The sequence below is a fragment of the Podarcis filfolensis genome, assembly GCF_964270895.1.
Source record: "Podarcis filfolensis genome assembly, chromosome: Z".
In the NCBI taxonomy this organism is placed as follows: Eukaryota; Metazoa; Chordata; class Lepidosauria; order Squamata; family Lacertidae; genus Podarcis; species Podarcis filfolensis.
In genome coordinates, this window is record NC_139617.1 from 29,354,765 (window position 1) to 29,381,013 (window position 26,249).

A 26,249-nucleotide genomic window follows, 5' to 3' on the forward strand; every position below is an offset into this window, starting at 1 on the left:
GTCTAAAACAGAAAACTGTACCTATGTAATTCATTCAGACTCCAAACACCAGACGTAAGAGGCCTTTTCAAATAGTTGCACCCAACCTGGTGCTCTCCTGATGTTTTAAGGTTGCAACTTCCCTCAGCCAAAGCCAGCTGCCAGCACCTGCATCCAGCAAATATGTGGCAGCAGGATTTCTGCAGTCTCAAATATCTGGAGGGCACAAGCTGTCCTAGAAACGGGTCCAACCTGCAATTTTCCAGTACTAATAAGATAATCTTTTTTGGTTGTCTTTTATCTATCTGCCAGGCTTAAATAAACAAGTGCTAGATAATTTGCCTGTTGTTAACATACGTCCCCACCATGTCCTCCAAAGGGTAAGAAATATAAGCAAGACTATAGAAGTATACAAGAATAACCAGATGCACAAAACAGTGTGAAGATAATGTGCATGATAGCCCAGGGGTTGGGGGCGGGGGGAGAAGAAACACACTTTCAACTCTGTTTGCATCTCAAAACATTTATTTAGAAGCTAACATTGCAGTTGACATCTGTATTTTCCCTCCACCTTGTGGTACTGTGCAAAGGTGAGAATTAGCAGTAGCTAAACAAGCTGTTGAGATTGAATAAAGAAACTTGCTTTGAGGTACTGACAACTAGTAGGGGAACTTGGCCTTGGTAAGAAGGCAAAAATATATAAATATATCCACTCTAAATATCACAAAAACCATTTAACACTAAATTCAGGTGGGGCAACAGTCAACATCAGGTAAACTGCAGACAAGAGCCATTTTAACGCTGCTGTAAATTTTCCAGGTTACTTTATCTGACTCTGCTGCCAGTACGAATACAGAAGCGCTGCAGTGGTTGCTTTAAGGGCTGTGCACAGGAACATGTCGGGGGGGGGGGAGCTCTTATTCATCCCACGCTCTCATCTACTGCTACACGTTGCTCAGAGCAGCCACACCAGGAAGAACTTTACCTGCACAGCGTAAGAGAGACAAACACATATAAAGATGATGCATCATGGAACATCTTTTAACACATTTATAAAGAATCTATAAAGGATGGTACATGGAAACTGGCTTTGGCTGACACTTTCATGACTGCCTTATATCAGGCAGGTGTCTTTGCTGTACTTTTTTTTTGGCATCTGCTAAAAACATTCTTGTTTAGACAAGCCTGTCCAGATGCTCAGAAAGTTGATGTGTATTTTAACCTGTCTTCAGCCTATTGTTATTTTAATGTGGAAGGTTTTAAATGGGGGGAAAAATTGTTGATAATTGTTTTGTTTTTTTGGTTTTTTGTAAACAGCCTTCAGATTTTTGACCTTTTTTATAGTCAAGCAATATTTAAATTTTATGGCATAAAATATAATTTTTAATAATTTATTTTAGAGTCTCTGTACCCCACCTTTCCTTCAGATTGGAGACTTGCAGTGTGTGTGTGTGTGTGTGTGTGTGTGTGTGTTTTGGTGGTCAAGGAATCACCCCTGCACCTTTGGAAGCTTTAAGCAACATCACAGGAGTCTTCATAGGACCAAGGTGAAACTGCCACGCTCCCTTGTTATTTTAGTTATCATAGAAACTTGCTATTATGTTGCTATGAGATTATTTTCATGATGGTTGATTTTGGGACATATTTTTTGTGGTTGTAGATCTGCGCATGATTCTTTTTGTGAAAGGGCAGCATACAAATAATAGTATTATACATGACAGGGGGCCCAATGTCATTCTTCCCTGCCTCCGTCTCACTCTTGGGAATCCCCCCCCCCCGGCCACACACCTACACTCCTCTGCTTCACACCCTCCTTCAGAGTTTTTGCCTGACTTTAATGTATCTTTGAGCTCTGATAATGCAGTCTGTTTTCTTGGAAGGAGGATAGAAAGGGGGGTCTCTGTGTGTGTGTAGAGCAACTAGCCTAAGGCACAGAAGCAAAATTTCTATGAATATCTCCACCCAGTTTTGCCTCAGGTGCTGCCCATGATTTCCATGTGGCCCTTGGAAGGCTGTCCAGGAGAATGCAGCTCTTGAGCTGAACAAAAGACCCAGAACACATATGAGTGTTTTTTTTAATGAAAAGGAAAAATACCCACACATTGAATTCTGCCCAGAAATTAATTGGTACCCAATAAAGGTTAACAGAGATGTTACATCTACAAAGCCTGAAACCCATCAGCAGTCTAAAGCTGCAATCCTAATCCCCACATAGTTCAACAGGATTTACTTCTGAGTAGATGTAGTTAGGATCGTGCCATAATTCTGCCAACACTTTCACCTTTCTACTAAAATAGGTTTAAAAGCTTAATTGACAGGTGCTTTCACACAGAACCAGAAACAGTTCTTTTCAGAACAGCGGAGTAATCCAGTGCCAGACTTCTCAGAGGTAAGCCTCTTTTAATTCAATTAAACATATTCCCAGATAAATATGCTTGGGGCTGCATCTTAAAACCCTAAGATTATTTTATTTTTTCTCTGAATTTCTGATACACATCTTGCACTGTGCAACTTAGTTATTATCATTAAGTTTGTTGCTGGGGTATTAGCCAGGATTGTGAAAAACTTTAAATGCTGATCTGTATAGAAAGCACAGTCACAGTCCTGAAGGTGGACAGATAATAAAGTATTAAAATTGCCTCAAGTGCTGAAAGCTCTCCATGAGCACCCTCTGAGTAAGCTTTTTAAAGAGGCCTATTATCATTCTGGGGCAGGCTGGGGGTAAGAATGAGGCAGCAGTAGCCGGTCTAAAAGCCACTTAGTGAGATTTTGAGCAAGGCCTTTTGACAAACTCAGGTCACTGCTATCATTTATTGCCTTTCTATCCCCTCTGTCCTCCATGGTTCTCCTCCCTCTCCATTTTATCCTCACAACCACCCTGTGAGGTAGGTTACACTCACTTTTATCTTATTTACAATGAATACAGACACACACGACTCCCTCTCCATGGTACATTGTGAAATTTGGCTTTCCAAATGGCCTTAAGTACTCTATTTACCTAAGTCTCCTCCAGATATACTGCACTGCTTTTTTGTATTTGTAAAACCCATTATTTTTATTGTATTGCTTGATGTAATCCAATACAAAATTATTTTTTAAACGAATTCTGCAATCTGTGACTTTTTATCCAATTCCTTTCTCCCCAGTCTGAAGCTGCCTAACAATTCTTCTACAGTTAAGGAAAAGGAGTTTGGTGCAATTTAAAACTCTGAAGTTTAGTGCCACTTAGCAAAGCCTACATTTCCCAAAATGTCTTCCTTTGGTGTGTATACCATTGCAGGTCTCCTTTTATTGGTCTGCATTTTTTCCTTTCCCCACTACTTCCTAGGCAACAGAAACAAAGCCCTTTCAGAACATAACTTTTGGTAACAACAGCTGACGAGTCCAGTGCCGCCTCTTTCTTTTTTAGGGGGAAGGCACTAGGGTTTGGAAAATGTACATGTATTAAGAAACAGCTAATTACCAGAGGAAGCTCCCAAGAGTCATTCATGAAACAACAGCACCCACAAAAAACTTCCATTGACAATGCTGATTGAACACTGAGTAACACTGATTGAACACCGACACGGGACAGTAATCCAGCTCAGTGGTGAACCATCTGCTTTGCATGGAAAAGGCCCCATGTTTGATCCCCCAGTGGCATCTCCAGGTGGGGCTGGGATCTTGGGGAGCCACTGCCAGTGAGTGTAAACATTGCTAAGATGGATCAAGGGTCTGACTCAATATAAAGCAATTTTCTAAACTGTTTCTATTATAGACAGCTCTTTTAAAGAGCTGCAAATATGAGGGCAACTCTTTAGTCCTGGAATTACGAGCCTGGTGAAAGAGTAGGCAATGAATTTGGTTAAGTGCATAAGCCTTTTTTTGGCGGCGGCGGCGGGGGGGGGGCACATAGTAAACATTAGTTTCACCCCTTTGTTTAGTCAAGGCATGTGGCCAGAAATTATGTCCTGGGTCTGGGTTTTATGGAGGCCTCAGTCCGAGTGCTTGTGAGATGTAGACCTTTTTCTGGTCACCATCAAATATACTGTTATGCAAAACTGCAGCTGTCATGAAAATGGTCCCTATGTGGGGTCTGCTGGAACCATCACAGGCACCAGCTACTCTACTTGTCTTGCCCCACGTCCCTGCTCAAGAACCTTAGGAGGAGCTGCTCATCCTGCTCTCTCTCGCTTTCAAGTCTTTCACTGGGAATAATCTGCTGCCTTTTTGTCAGGAAAATGAATGTATCAATACTTTTGAAATATTAAGATTTATTTTTATTGTATTGTATATGCATTTGTATTGTATTTGCATTATTTTATATTATTGTATTTGTATGCATCTGTTTATTCTTGAGAGCCTTTGGGCTGAAAGGGGAGGTTGGGTGGCTATCTGTCATGGATGCGTTAGCTGAGATTCCTGCATTGCAGGGGATTGGATTAGATGACTCTTGAGGTCCCTTCCAACTTTACAATTCTAAAGAAACAAACAGTAGTATAACATGACATTGATTTTCTTTAGCCACCTGGCCCTGGTCTTTGAAGAGTAATCATGTGTGTGGGTAGCTGTAAGCATGACCTAGGTACAAAAAAGCATACAAACAAAATTAATCCCCTGGACATCTTTAAGGAAGAGGGAGGAAAACACACACTACCTTCTAGGAGTTCCAAGCTGGCACCACCTCCAGTGCTAACATGACTAACTTTATCCTCGGTGTTCCATTTGGCACAGCATGTAGCAGTGTCTCCACCACCTGTTCAAGAAAACACAGTCAAGGAACCTGAAAATGGTTTTGGAAGCATAATTTGGAAGCTTAACTGCGAGGTCGCCTTACCCTATACACTGGCATGGTGATAGGTGCCACATAATACTTTTTGCATTTGTAAGAAACTGGTATTTTAGTGTGGCAGGACCTATACTTTGGAACTCCCTGCCTATAGACATCAGGCAGGAGCCATTGCCATACTCTTTTTGGCGCCTGCCAAAAATGCCAAGTTCACCTGTGGAACTTATGGGCAGGGCTGCTGCAATAAACAGGTGTGCAAGCCTTTGGGAGGCATAAAAGCAAGAGGGCATCGGAGGAAAGGAAAGAGGGACAGAGGCCAGAGTTGCCTGGAGCACCCCTGGCTATCATTAAAGGCACCCCAGGGGCACAATGGCTGAAAACCACTGCACCAAAGGGATTGCTGGGGTGTGTGCTAAGAGGCAAGGGGGTCACTGGAGATTAAAATGACTATGAGACTTTGAAAGGCTGGTATCACTGGAGCAAGTTCATCAGTTAAATAGTTTTAGTTGGATTCTGAATAAATGCACAATTAATTTTTACTATTTTGAATTCCATTGTTACTATCTTTGTTATTGGGTTGTAGAATCTGCTTTTCTGAATAATGTTTAATCAGTTAGGGTAGGACAGGGGGTACTGGGGATGAGTTTGTGAAACCAAGGGGGCAGTGGCCCCAAAATGTTTGGGAACCACTGGCTTAAAAGCTCGGTCCCAGAGTCTGACCATGTATAAGGCAACTTCTTACGCCCTTCTTATGAAGAGAAAATAAATAAATCAAGTATTCCAAAAGACTGAAAAACTATTCATTTGAACTGGAGAAGAAGACGAATGGTGGCTCTTACCAATGATGGTGATAGTGCCTTTGGATGTAACTTCCACAACTTTATCCATCACAGCTTTAGTTCCTTTAGAAAACTTGTCCCACTCAAAGACACCAACTGGACCGTTCCATACAATCAGCTTGGCCCTGCCCACTGCTTCCACAAACAGCTTAACACTTTCAGGACCACAATCCAAACCCTAGGATCAAAAAGGGGAGGGTGGTAGCTGTTCAGCCACTGCACCAGAAAGATCAAACAAGTAGAAGAGCTCCTCAACCCACCCACCCCAACCTCTCCCCAGTCTTTAAACCAGAATTCTCCATGTGGGTCCCTTTGATGCTTTTGACTGCAACTCCCATCAACCCTATGCTATCTGGAGATGATGGGAGCTGCAATCCAAAACATCTGCAGGAAATCAAGAGTTAAACCTACCATCCATCCATCAGGTATCCCAGAGGCCACAGTGGCTTCTCCAGTGTTAGCATTCTCATCAAATTTATCTGCAGTGACGAAGTCAACAGGCAAAGTGATGCGTACACCATTCTTCTCTGCTTTAGCCATCAGGTCCTTGACTATTTTTGATCCTTCTTCATCATACAGAGAGTTGCCAATCTGGAAGCAGAAGACAATGCACTATGTAGCTATCTACAGATGTTTGTGTAGACCGCTACAAAGCAAATCAGAATCTCGAAAGCAAGGTATTTTTTATTATTAAATCCAAGTAACATCAACAGATAATATAGGTATGTTAAAGAAACTGTAACTAACAGAGGACAGAGAATTAATGCAACCTCTTAACTGCTGCCAGGATTATTATTTGCCAGAAGGGGGCAGGGCGGGGGGAAAGATATCAAGAAAAGCAACCCTGAGGAAATTTATAACTAAAACCTAGGACTATTATTATTTATTAAATTTGTATACTGACACCTGTAAATCTCAGGGCGGTTCACAACATAAAGCTACAACATGAAACCCACAAAATACTTTAAAAATATAAGAAAAAACCAAAAATCCCCCCTACCATAACACATTTAAAAGAGCATTAGATGTCAATCAGCCAAAGGTCTGGGTGAAGAGGAATATTTTTGCCTGGTGCCTGAAGTATAACTGAAGGCACATAGTAAGTAAGCATGGTTAAGCTTACATAGTGAAAACCAAAGAAGGCAGGTAACAAACAAATGTCTTCATAGAGAAATGAAGTCTTTTTATAACGTACTAGAATAATAAAGAACAGGATAATGTAAATCCTTTTGTGTTACTTGGAACCCTGTGATATTAATTTATTGTGTTAAGACTTTGTAATGAAAATCTTTTTTTCACTACAAAGTCTTAACATAATAAATTAAATAAATCCAAATTATGTTTAGTTCTAGAAATCTCTTTCTACTTCTATTTGGCATTTGTTGGTATACTTTATTATGTTAGGTAAAGTCGTGGCCGACTCTGGGGTTGTGGCGCCCATCTCGCTTTATTGGCCGAGGGAGCCTGCGTACAGCTTCTGGGTCATGTGGCCAGCATGACTAAGCCGCTTCTGGCAAACCAGAGCAGTGCACGGAAACACCATTTACCTTCCCGCCAGAGCGGTACCTATTTATCTACTTGCACTTTTGACATGCTTTAGAACTGCTAGGTTGGCAGGAGCAGGGACTGAGCAATGGGAGCTCACCCCGTGGCAGGGATTCGAACCGCCGACCTTCTGATTGGCAATCCTAGGCTCTGTGGTTTAACCCACAGCGCCACCCGCATCCCATAACTTTATTATGTTGAATATATATAAATAAGAAAACACCAGATAAACTACATGAAGCTGCAGGAAAAACATTTTCAGCTTGTCCTCCGAGCGTTTAAGTTACAGCCAACAGCCATAGATTTTACCAGCAGCCTAGCCTGCCCCCAAATCCAATGTCCTGTTATACATGATTTATTTTGCTCATGAATTTGCATCCAGATCTGTTTAGCAAATTTTAAGCCATAGAATGCAGTTCAAAAACTATTGTCAATTAAGATTGCACATATGGAACAGTCTTCCCCAAGCTTGTGTTCTCTGGAAGTTTCAAACTACAATTCCCATCAGCCTCAGCCATCACAGCCATATGATGCTGGGGCGGATGAGAGTTGCAGTCCACAACACATGGAAGACACCAGCTTGGGGAAAGGTTATAAAGAAACAGTCAAGGAAACATAATAAGCATCTTTATCACCCAAATTATATATAGCAGACACTGCAGGTTGCATACCTTCATGTTTTTGAGCACTTTAAGGAAGGTAAAAGCCATTCCACCACCGATAATCATCTCATTGACTTGATCCAGCAGGTTTTTGATCAGCTGAATCTTATCCTGAACTTTAGCACTGATGAATAGAGAGAGGTTAGGGGAAGAAGAAAAAAATGTGAGTTGATGCACCACTTTATTAGCAGGGTTGTAGACAAGCCTACTATTGCCAAGTTTCACTTGTTATCAGTACCTAATACAGAAAAATAAATAGAGAGAACAAATACATAATTATTGATTAATGAGGAAGTCACATGTATTGATACATATGCATGATAATCTAATAATTCTCTTAAATTAAAGTTACAACTGTTAGAAGCCCACTCTCCACCCCTGCCTGGGGAAAAAATCGAGGTTTGGCTAATGATTTGAATGTGTATCTATAAATACTAGAACTACAGGAGGTATCCAACATTTATGTATGTGGTATGGTTGGACTCTTGTTCCAACTTCTTCCACTGCATTGGATGTTACTAGGATTTCATCTCATTTTACAGAAGCATGAAGCAATTTAACTCAAAGCGAAACAGGAAAAGTTGCAGCAAAGTGGGAAGGAAAATACCCAGGGTCTCCAAAGCTGGCCACTCTAGTGTGCTGCTCCCTACCCCCCCCCCAAAAAAAAACGGATTCTGAACAAGGCACTGTCTTGTTTTTATTGATTGTATGTAAGCCACCCTGGGAACCTTTTTGGCTGAAAATGCTCTAAATAGTTATTTCTAAAAGACATTATGCACTACAATCATACCTTGGTTTTCGAACAGAATGTGTTCCGAAAGTCTATTTGACTTCCGAAGAATTCAGAAACCAAGGCGCAGCTTCCGACTGGCTTCCAATTGTGCAGGTGTGTCGGAAACAACAGTGGAAGCTGCATTGGATGTTTGGCTTCCAAAAAAAGTTTGAAAACCGGAACACTCACTTCCAGGTTTCGATCGTTCAGGAGCCGAAACGCAAGAGTACCAAGCCGTTCAACAAGTACCAAGGTACAACTGTACTGGTAGCACTAGTTAATAGGAACACAGGAAATGACTAGCATGGATTCATTAATGTCAGAGTAGTCATATTCACTGGTCAATCTAGCAAAGTATACTCTCCAAGGACTGGCAGGAATTCTCCAGGATTTCAAACAGCGTTCTCTCTCAGCCCTACTTGGAGATGATAGGGACTAGACTGGACTTTTATTATGCAAAGCAAGTGCTCTATAAATTATTGAATTTATCACCCATCTTCTCACCAGCTGGTTTCATTTGACACCCACAATAATGGGCTGACCAAATGTAGTGTCTACAATCCTACCTCTGTTCGACTTCCAAAAAGTTCGGAAGCCAAGGCGTAGCTTCTGATTGGTTTCCAATTGTGCAGACATGCTGGAAACAATAGCGGAAGCCACACTGAATGTTCGGCTTCCAAAAAACCCCCACTCACTTCCTGTTTTTGATCATTCGGGAGCCAGAACGTTTGATTCCCAAGGCGTTCAGGAGCCAAGGTACAACTGTACTGTACTGTACTCTGTTCAGGAGCCAAGGTACAACTGTACACACTGCAGTTTTAGGTAAGAGATTAAAACAGCACACCTACTGTTTTTAACATTATGAATTGAGTTGGCACAATATGTTTAAAACTGGGGGAAGCAGGCTTGCTCCCAACCTCTGCGTTTTGGACTACAAGTCCCATCATTCTCAGTCAGCACAGGGAAGGCTGGCCTTTGGAAACGCCATTGAGAAATTTAATGGACTTCTGGTAGCAGCAGCACAGCAAATGAACAGAGATTGGTCAAGTCAAGAGCTGCAAGGATACTGTGTTCCCTATTATCCATGGTTGCATGCTTGCCCCCACAGGGGGGCCTTTGCTCAGCGTCAAAAGCTTGCTTTGTTTTTGCAGGGAAGAAAGGAACAGAAAGATTTTGCCATCAAAGCAGCTCAGGTCTTTGTACTTTATCATACACATTTGAAAGCTGTAATTGGGGCAATCAGGAAGATTCAAAGCAGTGCACAATAAGAATGAAATCTTAATTGCAATGCAGTCCTTGAGATTTGCATGAGAATTATGATTTTGTATAACTACATTTGTGACAATCTGCATTCTTAAAAAAACAAAACCCTGATAAATGCTTTTAAAAACCCTAATTTCATTTTTCTAAGCAAAGCCGGGGGGGGGGGTATTCCAGACAAAAACAACATTTTAGGCTTAACATATAGAATTCTGGCATCTGACCGCATGTTCTGAGACTGTACATCTACATCTACATCATCAAACTATGCGTCTTGGAAGCTGTAGGAGCTGACATGTATCCAGCTACAGTTCCTCATAGTTGCATAACGACAGGCAGTGTCAATTTACACACAGCACTGCTGAATAAGGACTATGTTTGTACTTTAAACTTTGGTGGAAAGGTCAGCCACAGGCAGACACACAGACATGCTGATTTGGCCCATGACACAAGATGCACTGACTGTACTCTACACTTTTATGTACTCTATTATGAACTGGTTTGAAAATGCCTTATTTATAGCCACATCAGAGAAACTGACCCACCAACTTCAGGTTCTTGGAGGAGACGTGGGCCCATTTTTGTAGTTTAACAACACATTCAGGCAAATCTTATCCAAATGTGATTTCATGTGGTGTAGTTCTTGATTACAATACATGAGTTTCTGATCTGCTGTGTCTTATCTTGGAATACTGCCATATTGCCTTTTTTGCACAAATTCTTTTAATATTTTCTCCTTATCTTATACCTAATCATGCTCAAATGTTTTTTCTTACCACCACCCCCCTTTGTTGGATTGTTGGGGGTACTTCAGGCTTGTTTGTTACACATTTAATAAAATTTAAAAATATTATTTTTTAAAAGAATTACTGAAATAGACATAGCGTTGAAAATATGGAAGATAAAACTATTTGCACAGTAAACCAATTAGTTGCAAGTTTACATAAAGGTAGAAGCAAACAACAATATAGGCAAATATATTTTGTCCTTACCCTCCCAGGATTGCTAGGAAGGGTCGCTCTGGGTTCTCTAGAGCTCTTGCAAAATACTCCAGTTCTTTCTTCATCAGGAAACCAGCAGCTTTGTGGGGCAGATTGACACCTACCATGGAACTGTTACATCGGAGAGAAAATATACAAATCAGCCAATAAAAATGAGTTCCACTGTTGTTTTTGATGCTATATGAAAGGATGCTACAAAACCCTTCATGTCTACAACTGTGCAAATATTTAGCAATGAATAAATAACTGTGTAAAAGGCATGTTACTTCAGAAGTCCACATAAAAAAATTGATTTGTTAACAAATAAAAGTGCAGACATAAAACACAAAGATACACCGCAGAAGCCTTCTCCACCTTGTGAACTCCATCACTATTGAGAATAAAGGTTCTATATAGTCTTAAATGAGCCAGGCATTTGCATATACTGGTGGCACTGTGTGACCTCAGAAATTAAACCATGCCTTGTATCATAAAAATAGTTGAGCTCTTCTATCTAGATACTTTTAGGTATATACTTTTAGATAACAGAAGTCCAGATCTTTTTTTCTGATCTAACAGGCACATGACCTGCAGATTCTGTAAGGAACTTTTTTTTTTAACATTTTCAATATGGAATACCCATTTTATGCTACTGGGTGAAATTCCGGGAAAAGGGAAGTGAAAAGATCCATCACCAGAGTTTTGCTTTGTTAAATGAAGAGTGGTTTTTAGAGGCTGCATGGCAAAACCTGAAAGTCATTTCTGCAACTTGACAAAGGATATAGATTTAAAACATGTGCATGACAGAAACATACTTCTCATACCTTGGCAAACTTAGTTTTCAAAACCGAATCAAGGAGTATCCAAGGCCTATGGCAGTCAAAATTTTCCATCCCACTGGGTGTCAATGTAATGCAGCTGCTTAGTAGAATATACAACTCAGCAGTCTGAGTAAAACTGAGCCCATATAAAGCTGTTTTCAGTGCATAAAGCAAACAATACTACATTGTTAATAAAGCAAATATCACTGTGTATTTCATAAAAGATTGAAAGGATTCTGTGATAATGGTGAGAATCCAAACCTAAAGTTTTGTGGAATGGGTGCTGTTACAGGTGCCACATAATTCTTTGTGCTGTAAGTGTGGCAAAAACCTATACCCTGGTACTCCCTGCCTACTCATATCAGGCAGGTACCTTCGCTATACTCTTTCCAGCTCATCTTAAAAACATTTTTGTTTAGGTGAGCCCATCTAGTCCTGCAGAAGTTACATGTGTTTCAATCTGTTTTTAGTTTATTATTTACCTGTTTTTACTGTCTTTTATTGATAATGTTAATGCGTTTTTCTTTGTAAAGCACTTTGAGGATTCATAACACTCAAGCAACATGTGCGTTTTGTTAAAAGCCAGTCTCTGAAACAGATAGAAGCCCAGCCATGACAAAATAAAAGTCAGAGGCTTACATACCTGTGAGCTCTGTGTGCAGTTCCAAAAGCATCATTGATATAAACATCTCCAAGTTTAGAAAGTGACACTCTGAAAGCATCAACCTTTGCTTGATCAGCCTTGATCTGGGAAGAGAAAGAGAATTTAAAACTCACCAGTTTTAGTTACTTTATCAATAGGCATTAGAAGCCACTAAATCACTGTTTAAATAGAATTGTTAAGAGCTTTTCCTGGGCAGGGTAGGGAACCTTTCCATTCAGTAATCACAACAGTTGATCTCCTGGTATAAGATGTATTTTAAATGCCTCTGAGCACACATGTAAACTCTCATCTTGACAGCAGTATTTTAAAAATGGAAAGTGAATGCAGTACATACGAAAAGTACAAAAAAATAAGGAAGACAGGTGGGTTTTAAGCTTCATTAAAATGCCATCATCATTAAGCACTTCTGTACAGGTTGTTTCATTTATTTTATGTAGCAAACTTTATACAGGTTGACTGCAATGAAACCTCAAAACAGTTCACTAGGAGAATGGGCCACATTTCTGTGCCGTTTCTGAACTATGTACAGAAGAACAGCTCGTCATATTGCTTCCACCACAAGGTGGTTCTCATTCAATGCAAAGACCAGAGCTCTTCTCTTTTCTAGGCTAGTGAAAGCCATTCTGGAAGGGGTGCAGATTCTACTCTGATAAATGTTCATTATAAAAAAATTAAGAGAGGATGTGACTCCCCTTCTGCCTCTTGAATCAGAATGAATGCACACAGTATTTTTGCAACTTAAACATCATCATCATCAACAACAACAACAACAACAACAACAACGCAATCACATTTTGAACTAGTCAAAGGCAAATGGACTCTGCCTGCTAACTCTCCCATTAAAAACAGGGCAAAGCTCTTAAAGTCTTATGTGACTCAGTATCTCAAGGACCACCTCTCTCCATATGAACCGATTTGGACCTTGCAATGATAATCTGAAGCCCTTTTTAGGTGCCCCCTCCAGAGGAGGTTCAGAGGGTGGCAACATGAGAACAGGCCTTTTCAGTGGTGGCTCTGTGCTTGTGGGATGCTCTCCCTGAGACTGTCTGGCACCATAACATAAAAGGTAAAGGGACCCCTGACCATTAGGTCCAGTCGTGACTGACTCTGGGGCCGCGGCGCTCATCTCGCTTTATTGGCTGAGGGAGCCGGCGTACAGCTTCCGGGTCATGTGGCCAGCATGACTAAGCCGCTTCTGGTGAACCAGAGCAGCGCACGGAAAAGCTGTTTACCTTCCCGCCAGAGCGGTACCTATTTATCTACTTGCATTCTGACATGCTTTCGAAATGCTAGCTTCACGCATAAAAAGTTTTTCTTTTCTGGCTTTTAATTATGTATGGCCTCCTTCAGAGAGTGGGATGTTTTAATCTTGCCTTTTAAAAATAGGATTGTCTTCTAGATTTTTCTTGGTTTTTTCTTTTATGCTGGTCTCAATGTAGGTGCTATGCTTTTGAGTTATCTTGTCAAGCAACCAATTAGTTAAATAAATAAATAAATAAATAAATAAGCAAGCTCTCTTCAGCCTTCTTGGCCAACAACACACTGAGAAGCAGTGTGGTGTAGTGGTTAGACTAGGAACTGGGATACCTGGGTTCAAATCCCTACTAGGCCTAGCCTACCTCACAACATTGTTCCAGGGATTAAATGAGCTCCTTGGAGAAAAAGGTGGGATATAAATGAAACAAACAAGCAAACAAGCAAACAAGCAAACAAGCAAACAAATATCTAGTATGGCTTTGGTTGAGTTGTGCAGTTCAACCTGCCAAAGCCTCTGCTCATATGGCAGTGGAGGTAGGGATCTTAAAAATAATCCTGTTTCAAGACTCGGAAGCAGCAGGAAACACTGCCAACTAACAGTTGCATATAGGCAGTACAGATCTGTAGCATTCCTCTAACCTTGAGGAGGGAAAAAAATCTATTATTATTATTGGTTTAAACTAATACAATCAATTGCTGCTTCATCTCCTCAGCTGATCAGCTTTATGTACTTAGTTTAACTGTCTCTACTACAGCCAGTGGCAGCTAGCAGAATAGGAAGTATGTGCAATCCATTCTCCTTTAGCTCCTGATTAAGTCACCAGCACAGCACATAGGCGCAACACATCTTAAGTGTTTGCTGCAGCATTTCTAAGGCATCTGCCGTTTATTCAGCTCAGGCTTGTTGAGGCAGCCACCTTTCCTGTTGCTTCTCCAAGCCTGTACTAAAGCAGGAAAACAATGAGAAACAAGCCATACTTAAAAGTGCACAACAAGAGCAAATACTTAGCTTTTCTGTAATTTAAGATGGAAATCCTCTCAAAAGATGAACTGCACCCAAATGGGCAATTCCAAATATTCTACATTCATTGAGGATTATTCCTCCTGATAAGTAGTTCTATAACTTATTTTATGCTGTTCACAACACAATCTTTTTTCTTAATATTGGCAGCATAGAAAATTTTGCAAGTAAATAATTACATTTCAGTGATACAGGCAATACTATCCCAATATTTCAAGAATAGAAGAGAGGTAGACAACAAAAAGGGAAGCCAGGGTCTTAAGAAAAAAATGGGACCATGGGAACAAGTGTTAAAAGTGTAAATGCAAGGTAACTTGACAGTTACTTTCGACTGGAGATGAGGACGAAAGGATTGTGCCAAGAGGCTGAAGCTGGAATCTCTAAATTCAAGCTCTTCATCTTGAGAAGTTAATTTGCATGTGCTTTTATAGCACAGTGTGGTGTTCTGTATCAACCTAAAAAAGGACACTGTACTATATATCACTGTGGCTGCATCGAAAGGGAGCCAAGACTCAAGTCTTAATAGGGTCAGAGGTGCTAAGAAAAGAAACCAAATGGTCATGGCGACCTTCATTAAAATGTCAAGAGGTATGGATACCCAAGCGGCTGCCCAAGCAGAGTGTGGCATCTGGATTCAAAGGTTTTGCCAGTCCCAGTTAACAGGGTTCAAACAGCCTATGAACAAATCACAGCATTAACTGAGCGGAGAAGGGAAACATGCTTCTCACATGCTCTTGCTGAAGATATTTCCTGCAAAAACATACCCTTAAACCTGTGTTTCCCAAACCATTTCAGACCGCCAACCCTATGGTTCCAGTAACTCCCCACCCTAACCTATAAAAAGCAGTACTCAAAATAGTGGTTTGCACAACCCACTAAGGAAGAGAATCACCCAGTAACATTCAAAACGGTAACAATTAATTGCACATGTATTTAAAATCCAATTAAAATTATTTAGTGTAGTTAATTCAAATTGATGATCTTGATCCAGTGATACTAGTTTTTTCAAAGTCTGATAGTCATTTACACCTCCAGCAGTCCACTGCCTATTAGCACCCCCACCCCAAGTACCATCCACTTTGGGTAAAAGGTAAAGGTAAAGGGACCCCTGACCATTAGGTCCAGTCGTGATCGACTCTGGGGTTGCGGTGCTCATCTCGCTTTATTGGCCGAGGGAGCCAGCGTACAGCTTCTGGGTCATGTGGCCAGCATGACTAAGCCGCTTCTGGTGAACCAGAGCAGCGCACAGAAACGCCGTTTACTTTCCTGCTGGAGCAGTACCTATTTATCTACTTGCACTTTGACGTGCTTTCGAACTGCTAGGTTGCCAGGAGCAGGGACTGAGCAACGGGAGCTCACCCCATCGCGGGGATTTGAATCGCCGACCTTCTGATCGGCAAGTCCTGGGCTCTGTGGTTTAACCCACAGCGCCACCCGCTTTGGGTACCACAGCCTTAAACAGTGATTTTAGTTATTTAGCCAGCACTCTTCCTTCATTCGCTGGGCACAAGATGGTTAATCAGCACTCATGCACTGCTCTATACTTATATGCATATCATCAATCTCCTGTGAATTATTTACATATCAGGCTTAAACGCTCAGCTGAGCATCTCTTCATGGTAGTTGCTACAAGTTGTCTTTGTAACCATATCAAGGAAAAGGGTTACAGATAATAGATTGCTTGTGTGGGGGCAACTCCAAGCGGGTGGTTGGTATACATATGCTTTGGTGTATGCATGTCACCCCCTGAACATAACCCCTGCATAAAATGAATGATACCTATATTGGTGCAAATAAAACCATATATCCCAAGGACACCACAGTCACTGCTGCCTTCATCCCAAGAAAATTGAACCTTGGAGAATCACCTAGAACCCCTGGATTCTCTCACCACTTGGGAGATTGGGGTGGCATGTATCAATTTCTAACTCTAACGCCATCTGAGAGCATGAACTATTAGTAACTTTGTGGAAACATCTACATGAGAGTGGCACAATTTAAGCACCCAGAAGTGATGCAGTAGAGAAAGCAGAACACAAGACAAGATGTCTCACCTTGTTCCCTGAAGCGTCCTTTCCCTTCCCTTCCTCTTCTACATGGAATCGGAGGTTTTCCAGAAGAATGACTGAGCCAGTTGCAGGATTAGCGCAAGCAGCTTCCACCTCTGCACCCACGCACTCATTCAGGAACATGACATCCCTGGAGACAATTCCCAGATAAATGTATAGCCTCAGTTTACCAATTATAAGAATGCTTCACAACAAATTATCATTCAAAGCACCTCTTTCTAGTCAGTCTGTAATGTCATTGTGCCATACCTGCTTAGCAAAGCTTTGAGCTCTGCTGCTACTGGTTTCAAGGAGTATTTGTCGGGCATAGGAACCCCATCAGGCCGGCCCAGGTGACTCATCAGCACCACAGACTTGGCTCCATTGTCTAAGCAATGCTTGATGCTTGGGACAGCTGCCTTGATTCTGCAACGAAAATAGAAGAACAGAAGGTTCCCACAGCAGTTCCTGCGGCATCTAAGCTACATCAACAGATCATGGTTTTAAAGGAGAGATTATGCACATGAGCTACAGAATCAAGGGTTATTAGAATCAGGAAGTAATAGATCCCATTAACCTCTTCATTCCTACCTCACCAAGGTAGAAATATTCTCCCTCATCAGCTGCTATACCACACTAACTGTTCCCTACAATACCATCATCATCAAACCTTTATTGCATTAGCATACAGCCATAGCAGGATAAGACAAAAATGCTAGAGAGAAGCAACCTAACAAGATTCAAACGATATTACTGGCATTGTGACATTTAAATTACCCTAAAACAATAATGTAAAAATTTAGTTGCCAGCGCCGGGAGTCTAAAATGCAGATGTATATAAAACATATAATGGCCCCAAAATAGGCTCGGCACATTAGGTTAAAAAGGTAATACAAAGAATTAAAACAGGTCCAGGTCTGGGACACACTACCCAGTCAGTGTAGCCCTGAGTTTCAAAGCCTGCACTATAAAGATTGCCACCCCACGTGAAATTTGGGGATTTGCATCCACAAGAAGCGATTTCAAACAGTCTTCCTTAGATGTGATGGTGGGCAGGATCAAGAGGAGGAGCTTAGTTCTTATTAGCTCATAAATAGGGCAGTAGAAAAAGAAATGTATGAAGTTCTCTACTTCATTCATTGTGCATGAACATAGACGCTGAGTAATGGGGGTCTTGAAGTAAATCCCCTGCAAGAAGGCCATGGGTATAGAATGGAAACGGGCCATGGTAAACGCTCTTCTCAAATTGGGCTCCGTCAAGTCTATCAAGTAGTTGGCCAGTGATCTTACCACTTTCACTTTAGGGAGTCACTTGGAGAGGCGAGCTGTGGTGGACTGTGCCTGGTCCATGGCCTCATAATATCCAGGCCCGGATATTATGATGGTCCCAAGATGACAGCGTGTCAAGATCTGGGAGGGAGTAGCGTGCCGTGATAATCTCCATGGCCTTGGACCATTTGTTGTTATGAGCACAAGTTAAAAAGGCTTGCCTGGCTAGTAGGGAGCCTGGGGCATTGATTAATTTACAATAAAAACTAATTATTCTAATGTGGGCTCTCGCAACAATAGAGGGGAGGCCCAGTTCTGTTCTTAACTGTGCAGCAACCGAGCCCTTGGGGAGGCCCAGTAACTTTCGTGCAAAAGAGTTTTGTAGAATCTCGAGCCGTTGTAGTGTTTTTAAATTCCACCCCCAGATTTCAACCCCATACAGTAACATCAGGAGGACTTTGCTGATAAATGCTTTTCTGATTGGAGGAACCAACTGGCCGCCTTTTGCATAGAAGAATTTCTCCAAGGCTTTGATGTTTCTACGGGCAGCCAGGATGGTCATATTTAGGTGAGCTGACCAACTAAGCCCATGCTGAAAAGTGATGCCCAAATACTTGAATGCTGAGCAATATTCAATAGAGTGGCCCTCAAATTTCCAGAATGGCTTCCGAGTTTTCGTGCCAAAAGTAAGAATTTTGGTTTTGGCGAAATTGATTTTGAGGGAGTTGGTATCACAATATGTCATGAGCCCTCTGAGCATGTTGTTTAAGCCCTGCTTGGTTAAAGACAGTATCACCATGTCATCCGCATAGAGTAATATGGGGATCTTGCGCTGTTGTAAAGAGGGGGCAGATTGGTTTAGGGCCATCATGGTTGTAACGATGTCATTAATGTAGAAATTAAATAGAAAAGGGGCCAAGAGGCAGCCCTGTTTGACCCCTTTATTCAGAGGGAAAGAATCAGAAAGAGCTCCCAGAGGGCCAAATTTTACTCTGGCCGATATGTCATTATGAATTTCCATAAGAAGGTGGAGGAGTCTCTTATCTATGTTGGTGTAACTAAGCTTCTGCCATAGCCTATCTCTAGGGATGGAGTCAAAAGCGGAGGTCAAGTCCACAAAAGCCGCGTGTAGTTTGCAGTTGAACCTGTCAATCAGTGTAAATCCCTACAATACAAACTGCCTTGGTCACTATCACTTTACCATGTATGGGACTGTAACAAATGTTTCACTAGTCCTGTTAAAGATGGATCAGTTTGATACCATTAAAATCTTTGCAGCCATTAACTTGCTTGGTGCACAGACTATCCGTTTGGTGCAATAACTACTCAAAATGCAGAAAGGCTGAATATACAAGTCAAAATAATATATAGCCCCTTTTGGGTGGTTGTGTTAAAAAGAAACGGCTGTGGCAATGCCTAGTTAGCTACTCTGAAATGAATGTTCTGCAGTGGATAAATGTTTTTTATCCTCATTCTCAATAAAATAATTTCTAATCCTGTTTTAAAATATCAATCCAGAGAAAAAGAGGCACATCCAACAGTTACAGAGGTCAGCAGGGCTTCTTGCTGCTGGAACCACAGCCTGCAAGAGGTGACCTGCTTCAAGGGAGACAGGTCACAGAGCTCCTAAGTACAGATCCTGCCTCAAGTTTTTCTCCCTGTTTGGCCCTGCCTTGCCCCTTTCTTTCCTCCCGGCCAACAGAAGGCAAAACAATACACCAGCAGTGGTCAAATTCAAAAAGGTGTGTGGAGAGGCCTCTCCTCCTAAAGTACAATGCAAGTGTGAGCTGCTAAGAGACCAATGGTCTCGAACACACCTCTCCTGCTCAAGCCCCCTAAAGCCTAGCACAGCATTAGCAGGAAACATGAAGCTGGTATGATGAGTTGCCTTTAATAAGAGGCTATCTTGCTATCAACTTTGACTACTGCTAGATTCAAATAGAAAGCTGCCTTATACAAAGCCAGGCAATTGGTACATCTAATTCAGTATTGTCTACGCTACGCTAACTAGCAGCAACTCTCCAGGATTGTAGGAAGGGAGTCTCTCCCAACCCCACTTGGAGATACCGTTCAGGTATGAACCTGGGAACTTCTGCTTGCAACGCAGATGCTCTACCACTGAGCTATGGCCCTAAATCTAGCTTGGCAGGACAGAATGAGCCCAAGACATGTTTCACATCATCAGTACCTCAGTATCTTACCTGGAAATGCCAGGGCATCAGTCCTGAAACCTCATATGAGTGAATTACCTTTTTCTTTTACTGAGTCACAGTCTACTAGAATCACTAAGCAAGGAATGACTAAGCATATGTCCTACTTGAAATTTGCGGGGACTCTTACCTTTGGTTGTTGGTTATTTTGTTGTCCTTCATTGGAACATTGAAGTCAACCCTAAAAAAAGGGACAGAAATGTTTCAGTGCAAGTAGTTGTTCACACAAACACCATTAATTACTGGACGCTGTTGTTAATGTCTCAAAACAGGCAAGATACTCAAAAAGGAGCTGCAGCAAAAGTTGCACTTGGGTGGGGTGAGTGCAGAGGGACAGCTGTCATAGTATTACTGCACTACTCCCTTCCCCTGCTGTGTTGGTTGGTACAGCACTCAAAGGCTCTCAAATCCATGCAACCTCTCTTCTCTATACCAGGAATATAAATTTCAAAACCAGGGGGCAGTGGTGGAGCAAAGAGACCATGCGAAGGGAAAAGCCTAACTGTGCTGAATCACTTTGGGTAAAACTGTTGCAAAAAAGGAGAAGATTTGCAAAAGGGTTTTGCAAAAGCTGTCCTGTTTCAGAGGCTGCTTGAGTGAATTAATCCACTTGTGCCATCATGGCATAATCATCAGTGTGTCTGACTAGGACCTAGGAGACCAGGGCTCAAGTCTCCACTTCACCATGAAACTCACTATGTGAGCTTGGGCCAGTCACTCAATCTCAGTCTAATTCACATTGCGGGATTGTTGTGGGGATAAAATGAGGGGGAGAACCATGTACACAACAAAGAGCTCCTTGGAAAGGAAATTTTGCAAATGAGTAAATCATGCTGAGACAGCTTCAACACTCATGAACAAGGCTATATAAGCCAGATATATTTTCTGCTGGAGGCTTCTGCCACTGTTCAACCTCTAGGCAGGCAAAAGTTTAGAAATTCATTACTATGCGAATTAGAACACCAGAATGTTGTTGGGCCCCAAGTTCCATCAACTCCAGTCAGCACGGCCAATGATGATGAAGGCTGCAGTCCAACAATACCTGTGGGTATGTCACAGGTTGGCCACCCCTGGCCTAAAATAAAAGTGACCAGTTATGAATATCTAAGTTATCAAAAGTATTAACAGAGATGCCCTTGACTAGAAAGCAAAGGTTGAATTCAAAGAGTAAGGCAGAGAATAGGAGAAAAATGTTCTAATACCCATTCCATAACCAGGAAGGGTAGGGGTTTGAGAGGCACAAAAGCCACCTAGACACAATATGAGTTTTACAGGCAAGGTAAACACAGAGTGCAATCATCTTCAATATCTGTTATAATCCCTTATTTTCCTTCACAAACTGCTTTAGCTATACTGTTGTAAAATAATAATAATCCAGGAAGGATGCGGCATATACTGCATCTGAAGTACTTGCAGATCAAAGACCACCACCAGAAGCTTGGCTGTGACTAAAGCAATGGACTTTTATACAGAAAATCTAGGATCAAGTCACTTCTCAAGCTTGTATGATTTCCTTGGGTCAACCACTGTTTCTCTCTCCAACTTAAATACTCTGGGATGTTGCAATTACCATTTATTTATTTATTTATTTATTTATTTAACTACTGCCCCACTTTTGTGTAAACTACTATTTTAAGTGCTGTATACAATCTCCCTGATCACAGATGCTTGGCAATTCTAGCAAAATATTATAAAATAAAACTTATATTAAAAAAGATAATTCTAACAAAACTTTAGGGTTCTCATCATCTGGGATGTCAAAAACAAGCACATAACATTTAGGAAGCATTTGTCTCAAGCATTTAGCAACCATGTACAAGGTTTGGGTTTTATAAGAGGCCTGCTTGATTCAGCCAGCACTGTACAAAAACGTAGATTCAATAGCAAACGGTGCTTCCAGAAAGACTCATCTCACATGCCTACGCAGGGAGATTACTCAGCAAAGGCCCGCATGATGTAGCCTGCCCAACAGACAGAAGAGCAGGAAGAGCCTCAGAAGCCATTTCTACAAAGCATGCTGTGCCCCAAAGCTGAAGGAGACAGGAAGTCTCGTTGCATAATATAGCAACTGGCAGAGCAGAACACATTACGATTAACAGGACTAGATTTTGTTTTAAGCAATTAACACAGGAAAAGGTAGTGCCAGGAAACATGCTGACTCTACTCAATGTAAGATTTTTAGAATAACATTCCCCAAGTTTCAAAGGCACAAAAGAAATGCAGGAGCAAATCATTTCTTTTCTAGGCTTCTCCATAAATAACATGCTTTGGTATGTAACATTCTGCTATCATTAAGTTAGATGGTAAATGTGGAGGACAGATGGGAGAATTGGACTGATGGCCACAGCATATAATGGGTAAGCTTTTATTATGTATTGTATGTTTTTATTTTGTTTTTATATGCTGTGGACTGCCCTGAGATCTTTGGATGAAGGGTGGCATGCAAATTGAATAAATAAAAAGCTCCATGCTTTTGATGCTCTAGTCATCCAGCTATAAATCAGGCGGCAATTTAGAGCACAACACTGAACCAATGGAGATAATGATAAAAGTCAGAGTTTCCCTGCCTGAACTTTGCACCTATATAGTTGTATCCATTGGCCTGCATAAACACAAACAGGCCACTGGACATCTCTACTCAGGGTATCAAGTAGGAGGCCCTGCTCACCAATCTCCTTAGTTTGTGTGCAGCACAAGTGTCTTCACAGTGAATAAAGGTGGAGTCAGTGACCAGACTGCAAGCTGGCAACTATTACCACAATGGAAGATGCTTAGAAAAGCAGGGTATGAATGAAAAAGTGCCCATGACATTAAGGTCACTTGGTAATGCAAGTCTTTGGGATAGACGTATAAAAAATGTAGAAAAGTGAAAGTGTTCCACTGAAAGTTTCACAAAGGTTTAAGAGAGAAACTGTTAATATCTTCAAGGAAGAAACTGAAATATGAATAACAAAATGAAATGCCTTTGCTAAACCTCAATGACCTTGAAAAAAAAATACTGGAGACTTTTATAATATACATATACAAGGTTTGGAGACAAAAAAACTCACACACATGTGGTATGAGCAGCAAACTATTTCATAACAAATTTTTCATGGCAGTTTAAACTCTTTCTGAGGCTTAGAACTCAATACCTGAAATTAAAGTACTTCCCCCCAGTTCAAAATTCTGGTTTGACTGACTTCTGCTTTTAATAAGGTAGTACTACAAAGTTTAGATGCAACTGATTTTCCCTCTTCTAATTTTGATTATGCTCTGTAGGCATACAATTCCTTAGCTTGGATTTTAGACTCCAGCCCCCACCTATGATCTCTTGCCAGGCTTGGAATAGTTTGGCATTTACAACCTTCCCTGTCAATCAAATGCTGGACTAAATGAAAAGCCCTCTTTAATATTAGTTGAAATAAATAGCTTAATTAAAGCACATTTCTGAAATTATAATATACTATGCATGAAAATATAGTTCTATGTAGTTTGCAACACCCAAAGGGATGCTGAAATGAAAATTAAGATCTTGCTTTGAAGTTGTCCTTCGTTTAATTGACTATAGAGAGCTCAGTATTACTTCTGGATAACGGAACCACCTACAACTCCTTTCCTGTGCCTGATAGGAATCACTGCAATTCTCAGAGTCTTATTGCTGAGGGCGGGATTGAAATTAGTGACACAAGCCACAGGAGCCAACAAGCTATGAATAAAATATGCACCTGCAAGCGGAAAAAGGTTTACTATGTGCATCCTGTATTAGCAACTTGTATAGTGATTTGTACAGTGATTATTAAGCACTGTTAGTATAAGTTAATACTTTCCTTTTAGAAGTCCTACAAAACATAATCACAGTCCAGTTCTCCCAGATTTGGAATCAAACAGCATAATCTTGTCCCCACTGTGTTCAATTATTTATAAGTAACCATGTTCAGAATACACAGCATAAGATGTGTAACATCTCAATTAAAACAGAAACTAGAGTTTTTATGGTTTTCTGTTCCTGTGGCTTTATGGTTAGCACCTAAAGGACAGCGCTTTACTACTTTTCTATACTGTAATGGGTTTGTGCTAATCATTCCACAATACTGCTCCTTCCCACGTAGGTAAATATGGGCCTTAAGGCTATTTTGACCCCAAAGTAGATATATGTCATTGCAAAAGGGGGGGGGGGAACTGATATGCCATGTAAATATTCTGTGATGGCTGAAAAGTTCAGCAGCAGATGCAAGTCACTGTGTTGTAGTGTTTGAAGTGTTGCACTAGGTAGGCCTTCTGGCAGGCCAGAGTTGAACTCCCTGCTCAGCCATAAAGATCACTGAGTGACCTTGAGCCAGTCGCTGCCTCTCGGCCTACCTCGCAGGGTTGTTGGGGGGATAAAATGAGATTAGAGAAAACTACCTAGATCTCTTTGGAGTGGCCTGGGGAAGGTGGGATATAAATACAACTGTTTGTTTCTCCCCCTAACATTATCTGCTTCGCCAGTACTTAATTGAAAGCCTCAGTGAACGTTACCATAAAAATAAACCCAACCCATAACGGTTTATGTTCATTTACGTTCTAATTCTTACATCACTTGCTTTGCCACCACTTAACTGAAAACCTCAATACACATTGCACATATATAAATGCGAACAGGTAAGCCAACCTCCCCCTCCCGCCAAACCCTCTTGAAGATGCGTTGCTTTTCCATCCGCGCCCACCACCCCAGGCTACCCAGTTTTGCACCCAGCCCTGCGGTGCAGGCCTACGACGAAAAAGAAGCAGCGAAAGCAGCTCACCGCATGACCACGCGCTTGCCCTTCACGTCCACTTTGTCCAGGGTGAGTTTGTTGGAGAGAGACATTTTCGCAGCAGGAGCAAACAAACTGCAACCTCTTCCTCGTTCGCCGGCAGCAAGAGAAAGAGGAGGAGGGAGGACGAGCTAGCGCTGTGGTGACCTGAGCGGGTCGACCGGAGCCCCGCCTACTACCGGCTTCGGGATTGGCCGGGCAGCGCCACCCGCGCCGAGGATTGGCTCAGAGGGTCGCGTCAATCTCGGAGTGGGTGGGGGAACCGGGGCACCGGCTGGCGGCGCGGTGGTCACGTCTCGCACGCAGCAATGGCTCAGAAAGGGCGGGAAGCCCCTGAGGGAAGAAGAGCGGTTGGGTATCTGGTCCTCCTCGTCGCCTGAGGGGACTGGCTGCCCTCGCGGGGTACCCAAAGTGTCCCCCCTGCCACGTTATACAAGCACAAACATACACACGTGTATATAATTGAAAGGTTCAGAGAAGAGTGACAGAGGGGAATCGGCGGAGGAAGTGTTTCTTCCCTCTCTCCTCACACTGGATCTCTGGGACACTCAAGAAAACTGAATTTGGGGAGAAAAAGAAGCAGCTAAACTCCCTCAGGAGGTAGTGATGGCCACCAACCTGGATGGCTTTAGAAGAGGGTTGGGGAAATTCACGGGGGATAAATAAGTTGTCGGCGGTTACTGGTCACGACGGAGGCAAGCAATGCTTCTGAATGCCAGTTGCTGGAAGCTGTGCTCAAAGTCCTGCTTGCGGGTTTCCAACAAGCATCCCGTTAGGCAATGGAAGAGGAGTGTACTGTACTAGATGGGCTACTGGCCGGGTCCTTAATTCCCCTCCTCGGAGGGATGAGAGTGGGTTTGGGTCTTGGAGCCCCGCACCGAGGTTTGCCACCTTCGTTCCTGCAAAAAGCGGGGCGGTTGGGGAACGGTTTTCGCTGCTGAAGTGACTTCAAAGCGACCCATGACAATTTATTGCAGCCCAAAAGGAGGTCCTCTCTGAATTGTGTCACACGCGCAGGCGCACACACACATACGCATGAATTTGTAAATCTGTCTGCCCTTGACTACCCAGAGCTTAAATGCATGACCTTTCATACACCTTTTCAAACACATGCATTTGGAGAGGACCCCTAATTTGGCGAGGGGGGGGGAGAGAAAGGCCTGAAATACAAGACAAAACTGTATTAATACAGGATGCAGCATTTTACATTTAAATACAGTTGTGAACAGGATCCGTTCCAGAGGCCCATTCGCAACATGAAAAGCCCGCAACCTGAGCGCCATATCTGCACAGGTGCAAGGCGTGATTTGATGCTTCTGTGCATGCACAAAGCGTGATTTGGCGCTTCTGCGCATGCGCAAGCAGTGAAACCCGGA

At 42.0% G+C, this 26,249-nt stretch overlaps 1 protein-coding gene across 1 annotated transcript; it reads right to left on the reverse strand.

Moving 5' to 3' along the window:
• Positions 1 to 486: 486 nt before the first annotated feature.
• On the reverse strand, positions 487 to 25,875 carry PGK1 (phosphoglycerate kinase 1). Its single transcript, XM_083596475.1, has 11 exons — positions 24,862 to 25,875; positions 20,226 to 20,276; positions 16,887 to 17,042; positions 16,623 to 16,767; positions 12,270 to 12,373; positions 10,818 to 10,937; positions 7,803 to 7,917; positions 5,998 to 6,177; positions 5,587 to 5,764; positions 4,616 to 4,714; positions 487 to 964 (listed from the first exon to the last, which is right to left on the reverse strand). Exons 1-11 carry the CDS (start codon positions 24,924 to 24,926, stop codon positions 924 to 926), a joined length of 1,254 nt encoding a protein of 417 aa, XP_083452601.1. The 5' UTR covers positions 24,927 to 25,875; the 3' UTR covers positions 487 to 923.
• Between the last annotated feature and the right edge of the window lie 374 nt (positions 25,876 to 26,249).